At 49.5% G+C, this 21374-nt stretch overlaps 1 protein-coding gene across 3 annotated transcripts in view; it reads left to right on the top strand.

Moving 5' to 3' along the window:
* CXCL12 (C-X-C motif chemokine ligand 12) overlaps nt 1–20413 on the top strand; it is a 28751-nt gene extending 8338 nt beyond the window's left edge. The window contains exon 4 of one of the 3 annotated variants that reach the window (XM_031460933.2): nt 20126–20413. In XM_031460933.2, the coding sequence (XP_031316793.1) occupies nt 20126–20210 (85 nt within the window). In that variant the 3' untranslated portion in view covers nt 20211–20413. The other 2 variants (XM_031460934.2, XM_031460930.2) reach the window with 2 other exon arrangements.
* Nucleotides 20414–21374: the final 961 nt, after the last annotated feature.

Raw genomic sequence — 21374 nt, 5'->3', positions numbered from 1 at the left:
CACCTGAGATGAAATCCAGTAGTTGTTAAGACATGGAGTTTGTACCCATTTCTGGGATTTATGAAGATAAGTTAGCAGGCTGGTGGGGTGCTTTGCATCTCTCCTGCCAAGTTCACATTTAACCCAGTGGAAGCCGAGATGTAGTTTTCTAAAGAATAATATTTGACTCACTAATTCCTCTTTCCCTTCCCCCTCTCCAGTTCTCCTAACATCCCCATGTAATATCCAGAGACTCAACCCTCATAATACCCAGCCTTCACATTTTCCCATGTAAAACTCCCATCATTCCAGCCCATGGTTAATATCAAGCTTTCTCAGGAACAGGTGGCCTTACCCCATAAATCATTAAATACCATTCGGCTTGAAACATTTTAATGTGACAGTCAAGAGCCAATTGCTCTAATAAAATTGCTCTAATAAAATTCTTGCTAACCAGCTCTCTCCCTTGCTCTCCAGAACAATCCCAGTCATTCCCCGGGGGTGTCCATGGGCATCCAGAAAGAAGAAGTTGGAATGGGGCTAGCTTCCTTCCCTTCCCCTGGATGGCCACCTGAACCTCGGGCCTCCAACCTCCAGAGCCTTATTCGGTTTGAAATGCAGAGATTTTATGAGATACAGTAGAGAGTTCAGCTCTGCATTGAGATGGAAAGAAATCCTAGGAGAGCAGGTTGGGATGAGACAAGATGGGTCCAGCCTGGCCCTGGGTATGCCTTTTATATGTGAATTCCTTGTCCCGGTTAGAAACCTCGAGCAGTAGCAGGAATCAGAGTCAAGTTAGCAAACTGGCAGTTGCTATACCCAGTTCAATGTCAGCATCCTGGAAACCCATCTAACATTTTTTTGAGTGGGGAGGAAAATGTCTAATTTATTTTAAGGAAGTACTGACAGACAGTGGTCCTCCAAGGCCTGAGACTAAAGATGGAGTGAAACCAGTACCCAGGCCTGTTTTAAATATTGTGCGGACTGAGATAGACACTTGTTTATTTCAACCTTATTAATGGTTCTACTAATTTTATCTAAGGGGGCGCAGAGAAGAAAAAGTGGGGAAAAAAGAAAAGATAGGAAAAAAGAAGCGACAGAAGAGGAGAAAGGCTGCTCAGAAAAGGAAAAACTAGTTATCTGCCACCTCGAGATGGACTGCAGTGCACTGTGCTCTTGTCTCTCCCGGCGCTTTGTAAACTTGCTCTAACCCTCCCCCAGGGCAGACCCCTGTGCCTCCCAGGCGGGCGCTCAGACTTCTGTGGGGGAGCAGTGCTTTGCCGACCCTGAGGCCACACTGGCTCCTGTATTTATGTGCTTGTTAGGGCCCTTCCTGGTCTGCTAAGTTATGAAGAAAGTAGTTGTGTCGAGACCGGGGTCAGGGGTCTGTGATGCAGAGACTTGCACTTAGGACTCTATCTGGAGCAGCCTGGGACTCCGGGGTGGCCCGGGGCTCTCTCTAGAGTGGCCCAGGGTCTCCAGCATCCCACCCTGCCCTCTACCCTCTCTTTGAAGGCCCGTGATCTGATGGCTCAGAGCTCACACAGCTCCACACACTTAAAGTCTGCATTCCTGTCTGGGGCCAGGGTGTAGCCACCTGGCCTGTGCACGGCAGTCTGCTAGCCCGGCAATGGGAGCCTCGACCAGCAAGGGGCACATACCTTAGACCCCCTCACTTGCCCATCACTGCCTTTGTGGGGCAGGGCCGACTGTGGCCATGCCCTTTGTGGGTGATAACTGACTCCTTTCCTCAAGTGCCTGTTGCCTGTCCCTCCGCCATCCTGCCTCGTGGGGTGGGACTTCTCCAGCCTCTCCCTCCCCAGGCATGGGGCTGTGTGGGCACCTTTACCTCCAAGCCTGGGGGAGAATTTCTGCAGACCACATGGGGAGAGTGGATGGCATCTCTGCATTCCCAGCGAGCAGCTGTGGAAATGCTTCTCAGGGAGCCTTTTGGCAGGACAATTCACTTTGTAGATTCTTTAAATGGGTCCCCGAGGTCCCTGATACGGAGGAGCTGTGTGAAGGGCCTGCAGCTCTGGGGACTCCTAGCCTATCCCCTCCCCTCATCTGCTGGGAGAGTCTGCCTTACCCTGTGTGATTAGGTTCCTGGGCACAGCTCAGTCTGCCCTCAGTGCATACACAACATACATACACACACAGATCTGTGTCTGAGATTTCTTGCCAAGTCTCTCTAATTTGGACTGGAAGGAAGGGGATCACATAGGAGAGCAGGGTCCTGACTTCAGTAGTGCAGTGCATTGAAAAGGGACACCTTGAATAGCTACGTTTCTTGCCTCCCCACCCCTGCACACGTGGGCACAGCCTTACCCTGCACCCCAGCCCCTGGTCATAATTTCAGTGCCTGGATGCAGAAAGATGAAAGGGCTGGAGGATGAAACAGGTGGATTTCAGAAAGAAACCCAAGGTCCTCGCCTGTCCCCTGGGTCACGGAGTGCCATGTCCCCCTCTGGCTTTAATGCGCCCCTTTGGGATTATAACAGAGGGAATTACAGCCATTGCTTTTCCCCAGAGGAGAAGGGTCCCCCCAGGGCGCTGTGGCCAAAGGCGTTTTCCTTCCCACAGCCGTCCCTTTCATCTGGCTGGCTCCCCCAGCCTGTGTCCTCTCACCAGCCCTGAGGATGGCAGGCCTACTCCTGGGGGTGCGGGCTGCCCACCTACCTGAGCCTGCCCTCTGTGCCTCTGAAGGCCTCTGGGTGGTTGCTGGGCTGCCCGGGGCTACGGCCGAAGCCAGCGGTTCTGGGCTGCGGGACCTCGGCTTGGGTAGCGCTGCTCATACAGAAGCAGCTGCGGCGGGTCAGGCCTGTGTCCTTGTTCCCCTCTTCTTCCCACTGCAGGAACAGCGCATCTCTGTGCCAAAGAGGGTGATGGGTCTGTTCTGGGAGAGCTGATTGCCCTGTAGCAACAGCGGGTCTAGCTACTGCTTCCCTGAGGGCTTTCTGTGGTGCTGGGGAGATAGTGTCTCCCACCTGCCCTGTCCTGGGGGAGCCCGGGCTGCGGGGACTCAAAGAGCTGGCCCCACATTCAGAGACATAGGCAAGCCCCTGTCTGTCCTTATATGACTCCATCAGCCCTGGGGCCTCGCTGTGTCTGACAGGCAGGTGCAGGCACAGCCCCAGCCCCACAGAAGACAGGGTCGCCATGGAAGAGCGGAAGAGCCGGACCTCCGTTCCATTACGTTGTGGGTTGAAACTAACTAGGCCGCGCCCATGTGTCCGCCGCCAGGTGAGCGGTGCGCGGTCCCAGCGCTGCCTGCCCACCCAGCTCTGGGGCCACCCCGGCACGCCAGCTGAGCGGTCCTGGGGCTGGGCTCCGTGTGAGTCCGGGCCCGATACCTATGCTGGGCTAAGGCATCGCACCCCGTCCTGTCGTGTGACCGCTGTGCCCTGCCATCTCCGTGCCCTACTCCGTCCACCATGTGCTTGCTGCACCCACCTGCCCTCTCCGCTTCCCGCCTTCCATCCATCCCTCGCTTCTGCCAGGCTGCCTCTCTCACTCCACCCCCTGGCTCAGGGCCTCAGAAGGGAGACTCACCGCAGTGGTTTGGACATCAGGAGTGGGTCCGCGGCTGGAGCGGGGCTCCCTGTCTCAGGTGTGCGGCCCGGCCCCTGAAGGAACCCGCCTTAATGGTGTCTCCCTCTGTTCTTGTTAACAGGAGGTTCAAGATGTGAGAGGCGCAGGTTGGGTCAGACGCCTGAGGAAACCTTTCAGTAGGAGCCCAGGTCTGAAACCAGTGTTAGGAAAGGGGCTGCAGCCGCCCCCTGCACCCAGGCAGGGTCAGCTGCACTGCCAGGGGCCTTGTCTTGTGCAGTTTGCCTTTCTTTCACCATTTGATTATGTAGCAAAAATAATATGGTGTTTATTCCTCATATAGTTTGATTATCCAGTGTCATTGGCGACAGATAGGAACTTAGACTAAGGCCACTATTTTACTCGCTTTGTTATAATATCTTTCCCACGGAGCCTCTCGTCTGGCCAGAGGTTCCTGAGTTGTATGTCTCTCTGAGTGGTGCAGGATAGAACCCCAGAACCCCAGACAGAGGGAGCCTTGCCCGCATCACCATGTCCAGGGTGGAGAGCCACCAGGAGGTGTCAGCACCAGTGAGCATGGGTGGACCCTAGAGAAGGCTGCCCTGTGCAAGGGGTGGTGGACAAATAGGTTCCAGGGGGCCCTTCCTTGGGGTGAGAGCGAGGGTCGTCCCCTTTACTGAGCATCGCAGGGTTGCCCTGAGCTAAGGCAGGCAGCAGTGTCACAGGGCAGGGTGAGGTGCAGCCCGCATCCCCAGCTCTCCTCTGCATCCCATCACATCCTTCCCATCATTGTCTCTGTCATCCATCATCATGTGTATCCAAGACTGTCTCCGTGACCCCGGAAAAGGACTCTCTCAAGACCAAAGCTTTACTTTAAACTGGGCACCAAGGAGCAAATCAAAATGTCTCGTGTTCCCCGGTCCTGAAAACACTGTGCACATCTGTGTCTTGTTTGGAATACTGTCCGTTGTCCAATCCTGTGTTTTTGTTCAAAGCCAGTGTCCTCGGTGCATGCGCTGTCAGTACATCCTATGCCAAGGCTGAGAGTGAGGAGGTGCCCCTCGGGGCCTTTGACCAAGTTTCTGATCCTTGTGGGGTGGAACCTTGGTTTCCTCATGATCACAAACCCACGGCGGGTCACCAGAGTCCAAGGGAATTCAGTTTGCTGCAGTATTGACCTCCAAGGATACAGACCCTCAGGGCTTCTATAATTATTGGTATCTCAGAACCGCAGAAAGTTTTTTTTTTCAGGGAATAACAAGAAAAGAATTTTCAACTGATTTTTGGTTTTGAAAGCCCAATCCACAAGACAATCAATCTGGACATGAAGACTCCTTCCCAGTTAAAATCTCACCTCATCTTTTTCACCATTTGACCATCCCACCACATCTTACCTTGCACAGTGGCCCCTCGACCTTCACTGCTCTATCATCTTGTCCTTCCAAGACGTCCAGCAGGGCATTCCTCTTAGAAAAGAAAAGCTGGTTTCCCTTTACTGTGAGCAGTTTGTAGAGTTGCATTAAATGATTTTTCAAAAATTCACTTTCTGAAAAAGTAGGCTCTTGAGGGGGTTTTGCTTGTTTTGTTTTTCATTTGGTCTCACTCCTACTTTTCCTCTGGTTATATTCCAGTACATTTTTTTTTTAAAACTAAATAGAAAAAAAAAGAAGGGCAAAACAAGGAAATGTATCCATGGACAGGATGCTGTAAATAACATGCAGAAAGTATAATATTCTAGTAAAACAATCTTGAATTGTAGGTGTTCTTAGATTAAATCATCTGGTTTATCAGTAACAGGGTGTAGGCATTTCTATAAACATCCCTTTAAATTAGATCTTCATGGTAGACAGAGAATCCATCAACGAAACAGAAATTTACATTCTCAAACCAGCTTTGTTAAAAAAAAAAAAATAGAGGTTTGGAGGGGTCTTTGAGTTATTAGGGATATAGAACTGATTTCAAAACCTTCTTTTGAAATTAACCTGTCAGCCCTGCAGGGCTCCTGAATTATACATGAAATGATTGAATTTTCAGTGGGAGAATCATTTTCCAAGTAATCCAACATATTTTAAAAACTCATGGAAAATTTGGAAACATCTTTCCCAGGGACCCAGGAACCAGAACCATTAGATTTCTTACTCCAAGAAAATTAATGCAGCCCTAAATCTTGACTACAGTTAGATAGAGAATAATTTCTGTTTCTCCCCTATGGGGGGAAATAGGTAAGAGGAGAATGGCAGGGGAAATGATTTGTGTGACAATTCCTCTCCTTTTGGGATCTGCTCCAAGGTGGAGACTGCCCAGCTAAAGCAAATATGCATTTAAATAGACCATTTGCAAAGGAAAAGGCTCTTTGAATCTCCATTTGCTTTCAAAATATAAGGTCAATGCATCACTTTGATTAGTGGTGACCCAGCTTTTCCTCCTGGGTCAGTACTGCCTCTCCCTGACCTTCCCTTGGGCTCCCCATAACCTCCAGGGTGGTCCTCCACTGCCAGCCTTTGCATCAGGACCCGGGCAGGGAAGACTGGGGGACTGAGCTCACAGACATGCTGTGTGTTGGAATCCGAATCTGTGCTTTGTGTTGTTTGCACTGTTCTTTGTCCTGCTCCAGCCAGGTGCTGAGACCCCAGCGAGGATGCTCAGAAGGGGCCCTCTGCCTGACTGCCTGTCCTCCAGAGAACGGAGGGTCAGCTTGGAGCAGAGGGCCTGAGTAGCAAAAGGTTGCAGTCCCCACGTGTGAAGCCCAGAGAACTTCTTTTCATTGGATCCGATTTGACCTTCCTTTCCTGACTACCGCCTGGTGTTATCACTGTGGGATCTCTCACTGGGAGTTCATCCCCTTCCCCAGGTGGTGCACCCTTGTGTCGCTGGATGTGAATTGTGGGGTCCTGATCCCTCTACAATCTTCCCCGAAGGGAGCCCCATCCCTGGGAAATGCTCCCTAGAAACCTCCCGGCCCCCTAAGGAGACCACTGACATGGCCAGGTTGAAAAATCCCACAGGAAACCTGTTACTCTGTAACCTCGCTGGACTCTCAGTCTCTGAGCAGTGATGGGGTCAGTGTTAAATGTGATAAATACTGTATCGTGTATTGTTTAAATTGCATCTCCCACATAATGTGAAAATGGTCCAGGAGAAGGCAGCTTCCTGTATGCAGTGTGCTTTTTTTTTTTTTTTTAACAAGTAACAACTCCTTTTGAGAAACAACAATTTCTACTTTGAAATCATATCAATGGAAAGATGTATATGCACTTATAATTTTCCTAATAAAGACATGTATGCAAATGTAGTAGCCAACGGTTTGAAATCAGTGTTACCAGTGGGGACTCTCCAGCCTTGGGTTTTCTTCCTCCAGCCCAGCCCAGAGGGGTCATATAGTCCTAGCTGCAGTAGGCAGTGGAAAGCAGGCCACTGTAATCACACTAACCACAGGCAGGAATCCTGGGGACATATGTGAATACACTCCTAGTCTGCATCCTTAACAGAGGGGAAAGGCACTCCCTTCTCTCCAAATGTCCCTGGTTTTGCCGGAATCCCTTCTTAAAGGTGAGCAAGACCTCTACTCCAGAAGGGATAGTTTTGTGTAAGGGCTTGGGTATTTGCCTGTCGGCTGTGGGGAAAGAGACCTCCACTCTGTACTCCTCAGGCTTGGTAGAAGGCAACCGAGGCCCCGTCCCTGAAGACACTGCCAAGGACCCAGCATCCTTTCATAGTTTCTTTCCTGTACGGGGCAGGGGGCACTGCTGGAAGCCAGGTGCTGATGCACCTGGGAACAGGGGGTGTGCCCGACAGACAGGCTCCCAGAGGTCAGCCTTTCACACTTGCCACCATGTTCTCGCTCATCCACTGTCTGCCATGCTGGAAAGGAGAGGCCAGCACCGAAGCCCCAGATTTCCGAGTCCAGATTGTTCTGTCCTCCAGACGCTCTTGTCCATTGGCCCAGCCGTAACAATGGCATCCCCTGTGCTTAGAACTGCCCCGTTATTTATAGGGTGGCTGCGGCGTGATTGCTAAGTTGCCAATGGCCTGGAGGAAAGAGGAAGTATTTGAGAGGCCACAGCAGAGGCATCGTGGTGTCCTGGGAGAGGCGTGGGATGAGGATGAACAGACAGACCAGGTCTTGAATCCTGGTCTTCTCTCTGATCTGAGACGCTTGCCCTGAGTCTCAGTCTCCCCACCCAACCCTGAGCTGAGTGTCACCGAGGGTGGTGAGACTCAGACTGGGACAGTGTGCGTGGAAGCCATTTTGCTCCCTCTCTCTCCCTGCTGTTCCCTGGGGTCTGCAGAGCTGGAAGAAGATCCCACCGGCCTCTCCTTAGACCCTCAGCAAAGCTCAGATACCAGCTGGAGCTCACAGTGCTCTTCAGAGTTGAGCTGCTCCCTGGTAGCTGACCAATGGGGAGACGCCCATTGGGTGGGGTCTTGTTGGTTCCCCGAGTGCCCGTGCAGTGCTGGTTCCAGCGTGCTCCACCACTGTCCCAGCACCAGGAATGAACAACCTCTCTGTTCATTCCCCGGAATGATGTTGACTCCTCAGAGTGATGCTGCATTAAAAAAAAAAAAAAAAAAAGCCCCATACTAGGCAGTGTGGATACTGTGGAGAGCAAGCCATCTTTGCTCCCTGATTTCATGGATCCTGTGCTCTGGGGGACTGACTTGCAATGAAGTGAGCATTTTCATAAAGTTTGGTAAGTGAAGGTCAGGGTGCATCCAGGTGTCAGGGGAGCTTAGAGTACCATCAGGGGCTCCCTAAAAACCCTGTTGCTGAAGCCAAGACCTGAGAGAAGTAGGTTTTTGGCGGTGGGGGTCTACTGACCCATCAGGACTGCCTTCATGAACCCATGTGTTGTCCTGCTGTGACTTAGAAATGGGAGTTTATTCTGCTAGGGGCGCAGCTCCCATGGGGAGCCTGGCACAAGGGCAGGGAGAGCTGGATTCCAGCCCCTCAATCCCCGGCTGCACCCTCGTGTAGGGCACAAATGGCACAAATGCAGCTGAGAAGAGCTGGGCCCCCACCCTGGGTAAGGATGGGGTCCCGACAGCTGGGAAGCATATGAGGGGGTGCCCTTGGCCCAGCTGATGGGATGGTTTAGATACCTGGCCCAGGATGGCTGACCCAATTTTCTGCCCAAGGAGTGCAGAATTGTGATTCAGACTTGATCTGATTCTCTGGGTCTGTCTGTGCCCACAGCTGAGAGCCTTGCTCTTGGGAGTGTGGGTAGCTGGACACAGAGAAGCAGAGGGAGCTAGCACAGGATGAAACAGATTCAGAGAAAGAATTGGGGTGAGAGACCAGGTAGCCTGAGATGGAGGTGAGGTATGGCCAGGGAGGTCCAGCCACTCCTTGCCCTTGGGTTCTGTGTGTTCCAAACAAATCCCCCCAGACAGCGAGGATTTCTGCTAATTATGTCCAGATAACAATCACCTGGAGCAATTAATCAGGCAAAGTAGGCGAGGCAGGTGAGCAATGAGGCTGTGGGCTGGCGCTGGCATAAGGCATTACATTAGAGGCCTCCCTTCCCCTCCCCACCCTCCCCTGGGGTCTTTTCTCAGCCTTCTCCCTGGTTTCAACTTGAACTCCCAGGAAAGGCCTATGCTTCTATCCCATCAAGATTGATAAGTGACCGAGAGGCACCCCCTAAGCCCCTCCCCCCCATGAAAATCACACAGCTTCTGTTTAGGGCCCTCCCAGAAGGCAACCCCAGCACCAATGCAACTTGCCCAACATAAGCTGTGATGGGATGGTTGAACCATCAGCCTGTGGAGAGCTCCAGCCCAGCCCCGGAAGTGTGTGTGGGGAGGGGGGTGGCTGAGGTCCACCCGCCACCTGTGGACCCAATGAGAAGAACTAACTGGGACAGTGGACTCTCAAGTGCAGTCCATCCTTAGGGCATCCGCCGCTAGGCTACAGACTCTGGTGTCTTTTGGGGGGTGGGGGGCTGAGTTCTCAGGGCCTAGAGGAACGCTTGTCATAGTGGGTGTCTGATGGACATTTGGTATGTGAGCTGATGTCCTCAGGTTGTGAAGCAGCAAAGGACCCTAGTGGCAGCCTCCTGGGCAAGACACAACCAAGCCCCGGTGCTCCTACCTGGGGCAGGAGCTAATCTCAAATGCCAAGGGGTTGCTCTGCTAAGTGTTTCAGGAGCTAACGCTCACTTTTGAGCAAATGAGTTGCAGCTTCCTCTTGGCCCAAGAAACCAACTGGAAACAAAGCAGAGTGAAGCCCTAGTTGGAGGAGGGGAGAGTGGTAATCCCCACCACTCCAAGAGGTGCTGGTGGATTGGGAGGCTGGGTGGGAGGAGCTCGGTCTTAGAGTGAAGGCGAGTAGCTGTGAATTTCTGGATGACCCATCGCCAGTTAAATCTGACTCGGTCCACACTGCCCCTGTGTGTCCCTCTGTAGCTGACTGCAGCTCAGAGAAGAAAATTTGTCCCTGCTGTCTGGTCTCTAAATTCATGACACTCACCAAAAGCAGGCCCTTAGTGCTGCTCGGATGCTAACACATTTCCCTGTCCCCTTTGCTCCTCCTTCTCCTCGGTGCTTATCCCACATTTTCTCCTCTCTCTAAATCTTCATCCCCCTTCCCTGTACTCTCCGCTGATGATCTGGCTTCTATGTCAGACTAAAAGGAAGCGATAAGAAGAGAGTTTCCTTGATCTTCCCCTCTCATCCCTGTACCCACCATCACTGCTGTCACCTAGAAGTGGAGCCCAGTGATTCTCCCCTACAAAAGGACCATCTCTCCTGACAGCCCCCGTTTCCTGCACCATAAATCTTTCACTGTCTACATCAGCACGCCAACATCCTATAATAGCTCCCACTGAAGACAAAGCAAAGCAAAAATAAAAACAGTGTCTATACTATGTATTTCTACCCATACATCCCCCTACAGCTTCTACAGTATTTCTCTGTTTCTTATCACACAGATGTCCTCAGAAGACTGGCCTGTATTTCCTATGTCCACCTCCCCTCCACCTCTCCTCCTCATCCTTCCTGAACCCACTCCAGTTAGAATGTTGACCCCACCACCCACTCCACTCCACCACCCACTCCACTAGAGCTGCTCTTGGTGGCGACATCACTGAGCCCCGTCGGGAAGCCAAATTCTCAGTCAGCAATTCTCATCTTCCTCAGTCTCTCAGCATCACTGGACATTGTAGATCAGCTTCCTGGAAACACATTTTCTGGTTGGCTCACAGGGGACCACTCCCGTCTGTGTCGTTGGTTTCGTGCCTTCTGGTGTCTCTTTACTGTTTCTTCCTCATCCTCCAGGTGTCATCCAGACAAGAACACCCCAGGACTCAGTCCTCAGATTCTCTTCCCTAGCACCAGGTGGACGCATTCCCTCTCTTGGCCTTAAAACCTTGTTAAAGCTAAGGAATCCAGCCATCACTCTCCTGGACTCCCTCCTTATAAACCCAGCTCCGCCTCTGAAACTTACCTTATGCAGAATGAAACTCCTGATTCCCGCTTCCCCCAGCTGGCTCATCCCCGTTTTCACAAGTGACATTTTCTATTCCTTCCTGTCGCTCAGGCCAAAATCTTTTAGATATCTTTGATGTATTGCATTAGCTTACAACCCTCAGCTCAACTATTAATAACCTCGATTAGTCACCTTTAAAATATATCCAGAACCCACTCATCTCCCATGCCACCACCCTGATCCAAGTCCCATCTACTTGACTCACTACACCAGCACCCTAGGTGGGCACCGTCATGCTCTGCAGTGTCCTCTCGACAGCAGCAAGAGTGGCCCATCACAATGCCCGCCCACGTCACCCCTTCGGAGACCCTCCAGTTTACATCTGCTGGCCCCTGTCTCCTCTCTGACCTCACCCCCCTCTACTCCAGCCACACTGGCTTCTTCTCCCTTGAACAAGTCCAGTCCCCCTGGCAGAGGACTTTGGCACTTGGTGGTCTCTGCCTAGAAACCACATGGTTTACCCCTCCCTTCCTTCCATCTCTGATCACCAACACCTTGTCGGAAAAGCCTTTGCAGACCCCGGTTCCTGTACAGCAGCCTCTCCCCCGCATGAGCCCTGGCCATCTTCTCCTGCCTCTCCCCACCCACAGCACCACCTGCCCCGTTGACTTGCTCGCTGACCGCTTCCCCACAGGACAGGGTTAATACCATGCAGGAAGGGAGGGGCTTGGTCTGCTTTGCTCATGAATTATCCTTTGCAGCTGGTACATAGATGTTACTAAAGAAATCATTTTTGAGTGGCTGCCTGATAAATCAACAGGATGCTAACACAGGGGATCCTTTCTTTGCTCATCTCTAAAATAAAGATGGCACTACCCACTTCACGAGGCTGTGCATTCGTTTGTGCACTTGAGGTCACACTGGTGAGTCATTATTTGGACTCAAATTCATCTCACTCCTATGTCCACATATCAGTGGTCGCACACGTTGCCCCTTCTCTGGAATCCCCTGTGCCTGTCCCTTCCCTCCGGGAGTCCCCACTATAGAAAAACTCTAGTGAGTCAAGATTAAAGAATCATCTCTTTCCCCAGAGGCCCCTCCTTCTGGGTGCTCCTCCCCCCTGGGGGATCTGCAGACCACCTGGGTGACCAGTGCCTGGCTGAGGTCCAGTAAGCCTGGACTCTGCAGCCGGGGGCCCAGGGGGAGAATGGCCACCACCAGTGCAGATCCCCGGGGATGAGATCTCTGTTGCTGATTCTTCATCACACGCCTGATTTGGGGCAGTGGATGGCTGGCCAGACCAGAGGGCACAGCCAAGGCCCTAGAGGAGCATGAGTCCAGAGCTACCAAAGCAGGAAAGAACAATCAGCAGGGATCAGCAAAGGACACCAAGGCTGTGTCCTTCCACACGTGGACACGACTGGGAAGTAGCAGAGTGGAGGGATTCCAACCTCCATACCCATCAGGATGCTCTTCTCGGGGTCTCCATGCCTTTGCCCCGCCCTGCCCAGGGGGAGGCCTCAGTGCACCTGGACACTGCTAGCTTGGCCTAAATGCAGTCAGACAGTCAGACCCAGCAGGGATGGCGGACCCTCTAAGGGGAAGATGCAAGAGGCCGAGAGCTCAGGAAGGGTTGGTGGCAGCGAGGACTGTGCCCAGCTTTCCCGAGCAGCAGCCAGGCTTAACACTGCAGCTGTGGAAGTTGCTCAGGAGAAGGTGTGACTGGTCTTGGTCAGTCTGAGAGGCCCCAGAGGCAGCCACAGGCTCACCTTGCCCCGGCCTCTTCCCAGGCACTTTCCTGAACTTGGGAACCTCAGCCTAGGTCACGTGGGCTTGTAGGCCGTGAGGAAACCACCATTCTGGGCATTCCTGAGCTCTGGGGAGGCGGCTGTCCTTCCAGCCACTGTGGGAACCCCCAGCACCATACCGGGGGCCCGGGCGCCCGGGCGCCTGGGGGCCCTGGGGCCTGGAAGCCAGGCCTATGAGGGACCAGCTCTTTCTGGTTCTTCCCCTGAAAGATCACCTGCCCAGCCAGGTTGAGCAGGGGCCACCCTGCCCAGGAGGCCCAGGGGAACCGGAGGCTAATGCATTCACCATGTGTTTCCTTAGGTGAGCAGGACAAAGTTCCCAGTGGGGACAAGCAACCACCTTGGTCAGGCACTCTCCATCCTGCTGACATTTCGGGGCAGCCTGTGCCCGCCAGGGCCCTGGCAGTAATTTCTGGGTGCAGTCTTCTTGTCCTCTCAACAATCCCCTGTGAGCCCAGCCCCTTCCCATGTGATGAACACAGGCACCAAGGTCCAGGGTGGCCATGGAGCATCCACATCTCAGGCTCGGAGGCAGGGAGGACAGATCTCTCCTAGGCTGCTTGGCTCCCATGCCCCAGACAACCCGTTCTTGCATTTGGCACAGCTGTATCCCAGGAGGAGCTGGTGGGCAGGGGCTGTCAGCCTTCACGTCCAGGTCTGCCCTGTTTGGCCCAAGAGCATTTCTGGACCTTCAATGAGAGTCCATTTTTAAAAAAATCACTGGGCAAACTCTGGCTGTGAAATCAGTATAGCCTGTCAGAAGCAACAATTTTTAAAAATGAAATAGCCTCAAATAGGAAAGAAAGAAAAGAAATTGAAAAACACTGGCATAGGTCACATTTACAGAAAGGAAGAACGTTTGCTCAGGGGTGTGTGTGTGTGTGTGTGTTTCATAATGTCAAATGCAATTTTTATTGTAGATTGTGATTAAAAGTTTACTGGTCTTGTGTGCATAAAACCCAGTGATGAAAGTGTCTGACCCTCCCTGGATAGAAGGGAAAAAGAGGATAACACTAGATTTCCTTGATTTAATAAGAGGGTTTTTTTTTTTAATTCTTCTGTATCTAAAATCAGGATACAATTACAATTACAGTAGACATCAGATAGTTACTTTGTTTTTCTTTCCTAAAGAGCCATGGGCGTTTCTAAAATAACAAAATCAGATCTAACCCACAAGGTACTTTGCCGGCAGGTACCCAGGCCCATGTTCTCAGGTGACAGGAGGACCTCTGTCATTGAGTCTTTCCAGGGAGCCCAGTTCCAAAGGGGTGGGGCTCATGGGGCCCCCTGATGACCTCCCCAAGTCTGGTCTGCATCTGGAAAGCCACAGAGAGCAAGAGCCTGGAGACTAGGGTCCCAGAAAGGGGAAGACTTGAACCCCAAAATTCCCGAAGAGGGGAAGCGGAGGGAGTAGTCCCCTGGACAGTCAAGGGTCAGTGATGCTACTGAGAGGCTCTTTCAAAGTCCTTAAGGTTGGAGAGATCATGCATTCTGCTGTGCCAAGACAGTCGCAGTGTCTGCCAACAAAATGCCTAGTAATGCCCTTTCTCTCTCAGAATGCCCCAGTGTGAATGGTAAATTATACGGCCCCCTTATCAAAGAATGAATGAGTCTGTGGACTGTGCTAAGCTCATGGCTCGAATGGCCAAGGATTCAGCTTCTCCAGCCCTGTATCTTCTCCATCCCCTTCCCTCCCTCAGGAAAGCCTGAACAAGCCTAGTCCTTGTCCCACTTCCTCCTCTGGTCCTCATCTCCTCTGTTCACCCAAACCCAGAGCTGCTTTCTGGGGCACCTGAATCCCTGGCTGGGCCTCAGTCTCCTCATTCTCCCCAGAGACCAGGTACAGGACAGGGAGGCCAGCCCAGGAAGAGGAGAGATCAGAATCCACAGAGTTTTTGAGGAATCCCTGCACCTCCAGTCAATGCCCACCCTGTCACAGACCATACTGGAAACCCAGGGAAGCCTCTGTACCTCCCTGAGCCCTGGTGTCCTTCCTTGTCCGTGGTTACTCAGCTATAGCTCACAGAGTGGGGAGGACAGGCAGCCCTGGAGTACCCTGAGAGAGGGCAGGGCTGGAGCCCAAGTGCAGGTAAGGGTACCAGCCTAGGAGTCATTGCATCCTTCCTTGTGACCAGCACCCAACACACACTAATGGATGCTCCTTGCTCCCTGCAAGGGATATAGTCCTATTTCACACAGAAAAATCAAGTTAAGCACTTTCCCAGGCATGTGTGTAACAGTAGCAGAAACTTGAGTCACCACATTTTGTACTGAGCCATCTTTATCACCAATGAGTCCTCCTTCCTGGGTGTCTCAGGAGTCACCACCAGCTGTGGAAGGATGAACAGGAGGTGTTGCGGGTGGGGAGAGTCCATGGCAGCAGGAGGGAGTCACTTTGAGCCTGGGCACTGGACACTCCTTCACCATCGGCTGAGCTGAGGGCTGCCCTGGGACACAGGGATGACATGATGGTGAATGGGTCTGGCACATGCAAGGTACACAGAAGTGTCTCCTGGATGTGACCCTGCTGACTGGCATGCCCACAGTCATGCACATCCATGGGCTCAGGAGTCTGGGTGAAAAAAAGGCATTCTTCTTCTTATTATTATTTTTTTACTTGAAGTATAGTCAGTTACAATGTGTCAATTTCTGGTATACAGCATAATGTCCCAGTCATGCATATATATACACATATATTTGTTTTCATATTATTTTTCATTAAAAGTTATTATAAGATATTAAATATAGTTCCCTGTGCTATACAGAAGAAATTTGTTTTTTTTAATCTATTTTTATATATAGTGGCTAATATTTGCAAATCTCAAACTCCCAAATTTAGCCCTTCCCACCCCCTTTCCCACCAGTAACCATAAGATTGTTTTACTGTGTCTGCAAGTCTGTTTCTGTTTTGGTGAGTTCATTAGTGTACTCTTTTTTGAAAGAAAGGCATTCTTGTGTTAGAGAAAGGGAGAGTTAGACCCTGCCCTGAGCAGTTGGCACAGAGGAAGACAGGGCAAAGGCTGATAAAGAATCACAGGAATAATAATGACAAAAATGATGGCAGTTAATGTTCCCCACGTGCTGATTATGCGCCAGACTGGATTTGACCATTTCTTAATCTGGCAGAAGGTTCACAAACCACAGATCTCCATGGTGTGAATGTACATGTATCTCAGGAGTTCAAATGCCTAACTTTCAACCTTCACTCCCAACTGTTCCAGCTTCAGCAATTTCATTTCACCAGCTGTCCTGCCAGGGGGACCCAGCACTACCTCATGCCAGTGTAACAAAGATGCGTCCCTTCTGTTTCCAAGTAAAATAAGACAGACAGACAGAGCCTCCCACCTGGTCCTCTGAACCTGAGCCACCCACCCGTCAACCGGGTCCCCACGCAAAGGTTGTTCAGAAGGGCATATAGAAGTGTCACCACAGCTGGGAAATGACTTCGGCCTCCTCTTCTCCCAACGCACATCCTAGGCTCTTTTAGAGGCATCAGATCAAAGTGGAACAAATTTGTGAGGTTTCCAGCCATGGAATGCACCGTCCCCATTGTTTTTGTTCACACGTTCATACCACTCAGGATCCAAGTGAAACAAAACAAGACAGAAGGAGGCATCTTCAGTAGGTTTGGGCTTGGAATTGTGGCAGGAACCAAAGACACTTGTGGCAAATCCTACCTCACGGATGCAACCAAACCCAAAGTGAATGAGTCAGAGGGTTGCTGCCAGCCTTTGGGACCAGCTCCAGCTGGATTTCTGTGTATTTTCCAGCCTCTTTGGGTATATCCCAAATGCTTATGGCAAAGCAAGGCAGGTTCATGGAACTTTGCACTTCCCAGCATCCAGAAATGGAAACAAAGAGGCTACCTAATTCCCTGGATATAACCAGCAGAGGTCATCCCTGTTGAGAAAAAATATGCAGAGATTTAAGAAGACTCTGAAGGCAAAAACCAAAAAATAAGGTTGAAAGGGAAGGGGGAGGGTACAACTCAGTGGTAGAGCACATGCTTAGCATGCACAAGGTCCTGGGTTCAATCCCCAGTACCTCCATTAAAATAAACAAACAAACAAAAAAACCTAATTACCTCTCCCTAAAATAAAAATACAAAAAACATAAAACATACACACACACACACACACACACACACACACACACACACGCACATATATAAACAAAAGTTGAAATGGACAGAAGGAACACGTAACTTATAAAATAATATTAAGCATTTAATTCTAAACAATGTGAGGCTAGCCTTTATAATGGTCTTGAACCATTTAGGATTTGGGATTCAATGTCTTTCCTCACAGAAGATTGAAAAGCATCTCCAAGGTAGCAATGTCTTAGATTTTGGGGCAGAAAGATCAACCTCACCTTGCTTTAAGGTTCCATACCTATGTGCTCAGAAAAAGGGTGGGCTCATGGTAGAATAAAAATGTTCTGCATGGATTTACCACTCCTTTATTTGAAACCCTCCAAGAAGTTCCCACAGCTCCCTTCTCCAGTCCCACTCCCCCTCCCATCCTCAGTCACCATCTCACTCCAACCTCCTCCAGGATCCTCAAATGCATCTTTCCTTTGCCCAAGTTTTCTTCCCAGACCTTCTGCTCCATGGCTTTATGTATCCTTCTGCCAGACCCTCCCCTCAACCAAGATGCCTCCCTGATAACCTCTACCCAGTTTCCGTCACAACCCACGCAACTTTGCATCATCTTTATCCCCTTGTTTATGTGTGGGTGTCTGTGGTCTGTCCTCTCCACTGGTTGCCACTCTACTCCATCCCCCACCCCAGCTGTCCCTGCTAGGATGCCTTCTGAGGGCAGTCGGGGCATTCTGAAGTCTTGTCTTCTCCCATCACGCAGTCAAGTCCAAGTCTGTTTACCTTCTCTTTGGCCAAAGTCTGACCTACTGTCCCAACAAGGAAGACCCCACAACTGTCACCTGTTAACTATTTTCACAGCAGTACACTTTTTGTGGCTGTTGCTTACAAGCCCTTAGGATTTCCCCCTGGTCAAATTAACATCATTTGGATAATATTTATAATATTTCAATTTATTCAAGCTAGTATTTCTCTAAACACTTTCATGTGCTTACATTTGCAATATATATTCATATATTAACATAAAATATTTATTTTATTTAAAAAATAATTTAGTTTAGCAAGTTTAATATGGAACACCGTAACTCCCCAAGACTGTAGACTGAAGCATTTGAAAAAATGGAATACACTATTTTTAACATACTTGTGCAAAGGATTTGCTCACAAGGTTCTATCTGGTTTAGGAACTTTTAAAATTTATTTCTTATTGAAGTATAGTTGATTTACAATGTTTCAGGTGTACAGCAAAGCAACTGAATTATACATATGTATATATACATATTTTTAAGATTCTTTTCCATTATAGGTTATTACAAGATATTGAATATAGTTCCCTGTGCTATACATTAGGACCTTGTGTATCTATTTTATATATAGTAGTGTGTATCTGTTAATACAAAACTCTTAATTTGTCTCTCCCTGCTCACCCTACTTTCCCTTTTGGTAACTGTAAGTTTGTTTTCTATGTCTGTGAGTCTATTTCTGTTTTATAAATAAGTTCATTTGTACCACTTTTTTAGATTCCACATATAAGTGATATCATATGATATTTGTCTTTCTCTGCCTGACTTACTTCACTTAATATGATAATCTCCAGGTCTATCCGTGTTGCAGCAAATGACATTACCCTTTTTATGGCTGAGTAGTATTCCATTGTATAAATATACCACAGCTCCTTTCCATTCCTCTGTCCATGGACATTTAGGTTGTTTCCACAGCTTAGCTGTTGTGAAGTAGCGTTGCTGTGAACATTGGGGTGCATATATCTCCTTTTGTTTGTTTGTTTGTACAGGCACTTTTTTTCTCAGTAAGTGTTTAGAAAGGAGATTATCACCCTAATCCCTTTTCAGTGAATAAATGAAAAAAAGAGAAGGTAAATCCAAGAAAAGGATTTAGTAAAAGAAGTGCAGGGAAGCAAAGAGACAGGAAGTGCCAGTCTAGAGGGAACAGATACCTCTTGGGGAAAGGTCCAGACAAGGGCTCAGCCTGAGCTGCAAGTCAGGACCATGATTCCTGGGCTGCGACCAGTGAACTCAGAGTCTAGGGGTGGGGTCCAGGCGGCAGCACTATTTTTGCTCTGTAATCTCACAGTGGAAAATCACTGCTCGAAGCCAGTGGTTCTCAGATTTGAGAGATGATCACCTCAGGGCTTGTTAGGACACACATTTCTTGGCTGGACCCCCAGAGCCTCTGACTCAGCAGGTCTGGGTGACACCTAACAGGTGCATTTCTGATGGGTCCCAGGGATGTGGCACTGGGGGTCTGGGACCACAGGATGAGAGAGAGCCTATGCTCTGGACCTGGGACACTTTGACTTGGGGAACAGGTAAAGCCACAGGGATTGTTCCAAAACTAAATCACTTATATGTGGAGTCTACAAAAAGGACACAAATGAACTTATTTACAAAACAGAGACAAACTCACAGACATAGAAACCAAACTTTTGGTTACCAGAGGGGAGGGGGAGTGGGAAGGGATAAACTGACAGTATGAGATTTGCAGATACACACTACTATATATAAAATAGATAAACAACAAGGTCCTACTGTGTAGCACAGGGAACTATATTCAATATCTTGTAATAGCCTATAATGAAAAAGAATATGAAAAGGAATATATATATACACAACTGAATCACTCTGCTGTACACCAGAAATTGACACAACATTGTAAATCAACTGTACCTCGACAAAAATAAAGTGGAGAAGAGGAAAAAAAAACCTAAATCAAACTCAAACCCTCTAACAGCCTCCCACAGCCCTCCTTACACCCACTCTTGCCTACACCTCACCTGGCTGCACAGAGAGCTTTCAGTGTGTGGGCGAAGGGTGTGGGGCACGTGGGGTGGGAGAGTTGTCCAGAGGCAGGAGTGGGGCCAGTTCTGGAGGCTTGTTGGGGCAGGAGTCCCACCCATTTGCCTCTTCCAGCCCTGGGCATCCTCCTCCTCCACTTCTCAGCCAGTCGCTGTGGACCCAGCCTCCATGCTGCCTCCTCCTCTCACTCCTCATTAATGTTTCCATTGCTGTCATTTGATTAATGGGATTCTCTGATTGTATACGGCAGACCTCATTCTACTCACTTTGTGCCCTGCAGAGCATGAGGGCAGCAGGCTGCAGGGGCTTCAGTTGGGAGGAACTACCCAGGTGCAGTGAGTGTCTGGAGGACTCAGTTCCTAATATGATGTTTAGAGACATTACCAATGCCAGAGGTGACTTTATGGGATGGGATTCTGGGGCACTGTGTGCAATATCTTCTGTCACCCTCCAGACCCAGTCCCACTCTCCTGGGCCTGATCTCTGCCCTGGGAACCAACCCGACCAACACTACTGTCGGCATCACCAGCAGGAGGTGAGGACGACGGGCTGTGTATTCCCTGGAACCCTGAGACCAAGTCGCCCCAGTTCTGCTGATGGAAGGTTGGAACTCTGTCCAGGGGTGCTCCCTGACTTTGTATCTGGTGACTGCTCCCCCCCAGCTCCCCTCTCCAGGGAAGGTGACTCTTTGTCCCACCTGCACCTTTGTAAGGAGTCCTGTTATTAAACTCTTGTGAAATGACCCGAACTTGAGTGCTTTCTGCTGGGGCCCTGACTGTGATGCTAACTTTCACATTTTCAGAAGCTGTTTTTCCATGATGCTCACATTTCTTATGACAAGACTGTGTTACTTTTACAGTAAACAGCAAGGATCAAAAACAAAGAAAGGCTGGGCATATGTCCTGCAGGAACCCTAATTCAAAAAGACACGTGCACCCCAGTGTACACAGCAGCACTCTATACAGTAGCCAAGACATGGAAGCAACCTAAAGGTCCATTGACAGATGACTGGATAAAGAAGTTGTGGTATATTTACACAATGAAATACTACTCAGTGATGAAAAGAGTAAAATAATGCCATTTGTGGCAACATGGATGGACCTAGAGATCGTTATTCTAAGTAAAGTAATCCAGAAAGAGAAAGAAAAATACCATATGATATCACTCATATGTGGAATCTAAAAAAAGAAAAAAAAGAGAGGACACTAATGAACTCATCTACAAAACAGAAACAGACTCACAGACATAGTGAACAATCTTATGGTTATCAGGGGAAAGGGGATGGGAAGGGATAAATTTGGGAGTTTGAGATTTGCAAATGTTAGCCACTAGATATGAAAATATATTAAAAATTTTCTTCTGTATAGTGCAGGGAACTATATTCAATACCTTGCAATAACCTTTAATGAAAAAGAATATGAAAACAAATATATGTATGTATATGGATGACTAGAGCCTTGTGCTGTACATTAGAAATTGACACATTGTAACTGACTGTACTTCAACTAAAAACAAAACAAAACGAAACAAAGGAGGGCAGCATTCAGCATACTGCCCAGGGCACGGAGCTGCTCCCTGACCTGGCTCACGCTGGGCCCAGGTTTCAACGCCAAAGGGGACACCAGAGTGGACCTGGTTTCTTGCATCTGTGCATAAAAGCACCCAAGGGGAAACTTCAACTCAGTGAGTTATGATGATGCAAA

The sequence above is a fragment of the Camelus dromedarius genome, chromosome 8, assembly GCF_036321535.1.
Source record: "Camelus dromedarius isolate mCamDro1 chromosome 8, mCamDro1.pat, whole genome shotgun sequence".
NCBI lineage: Eukaryota > Metazoa > Chordata > Mammalia > Artiodactyla > Camelidae > Camelus > Camelus dromedarius.
The sequence above is the reverse complement of the archived record's forward strand: the minus strand, read 5'-3'. Positions and strand labels throughout refer to the sequence as shown.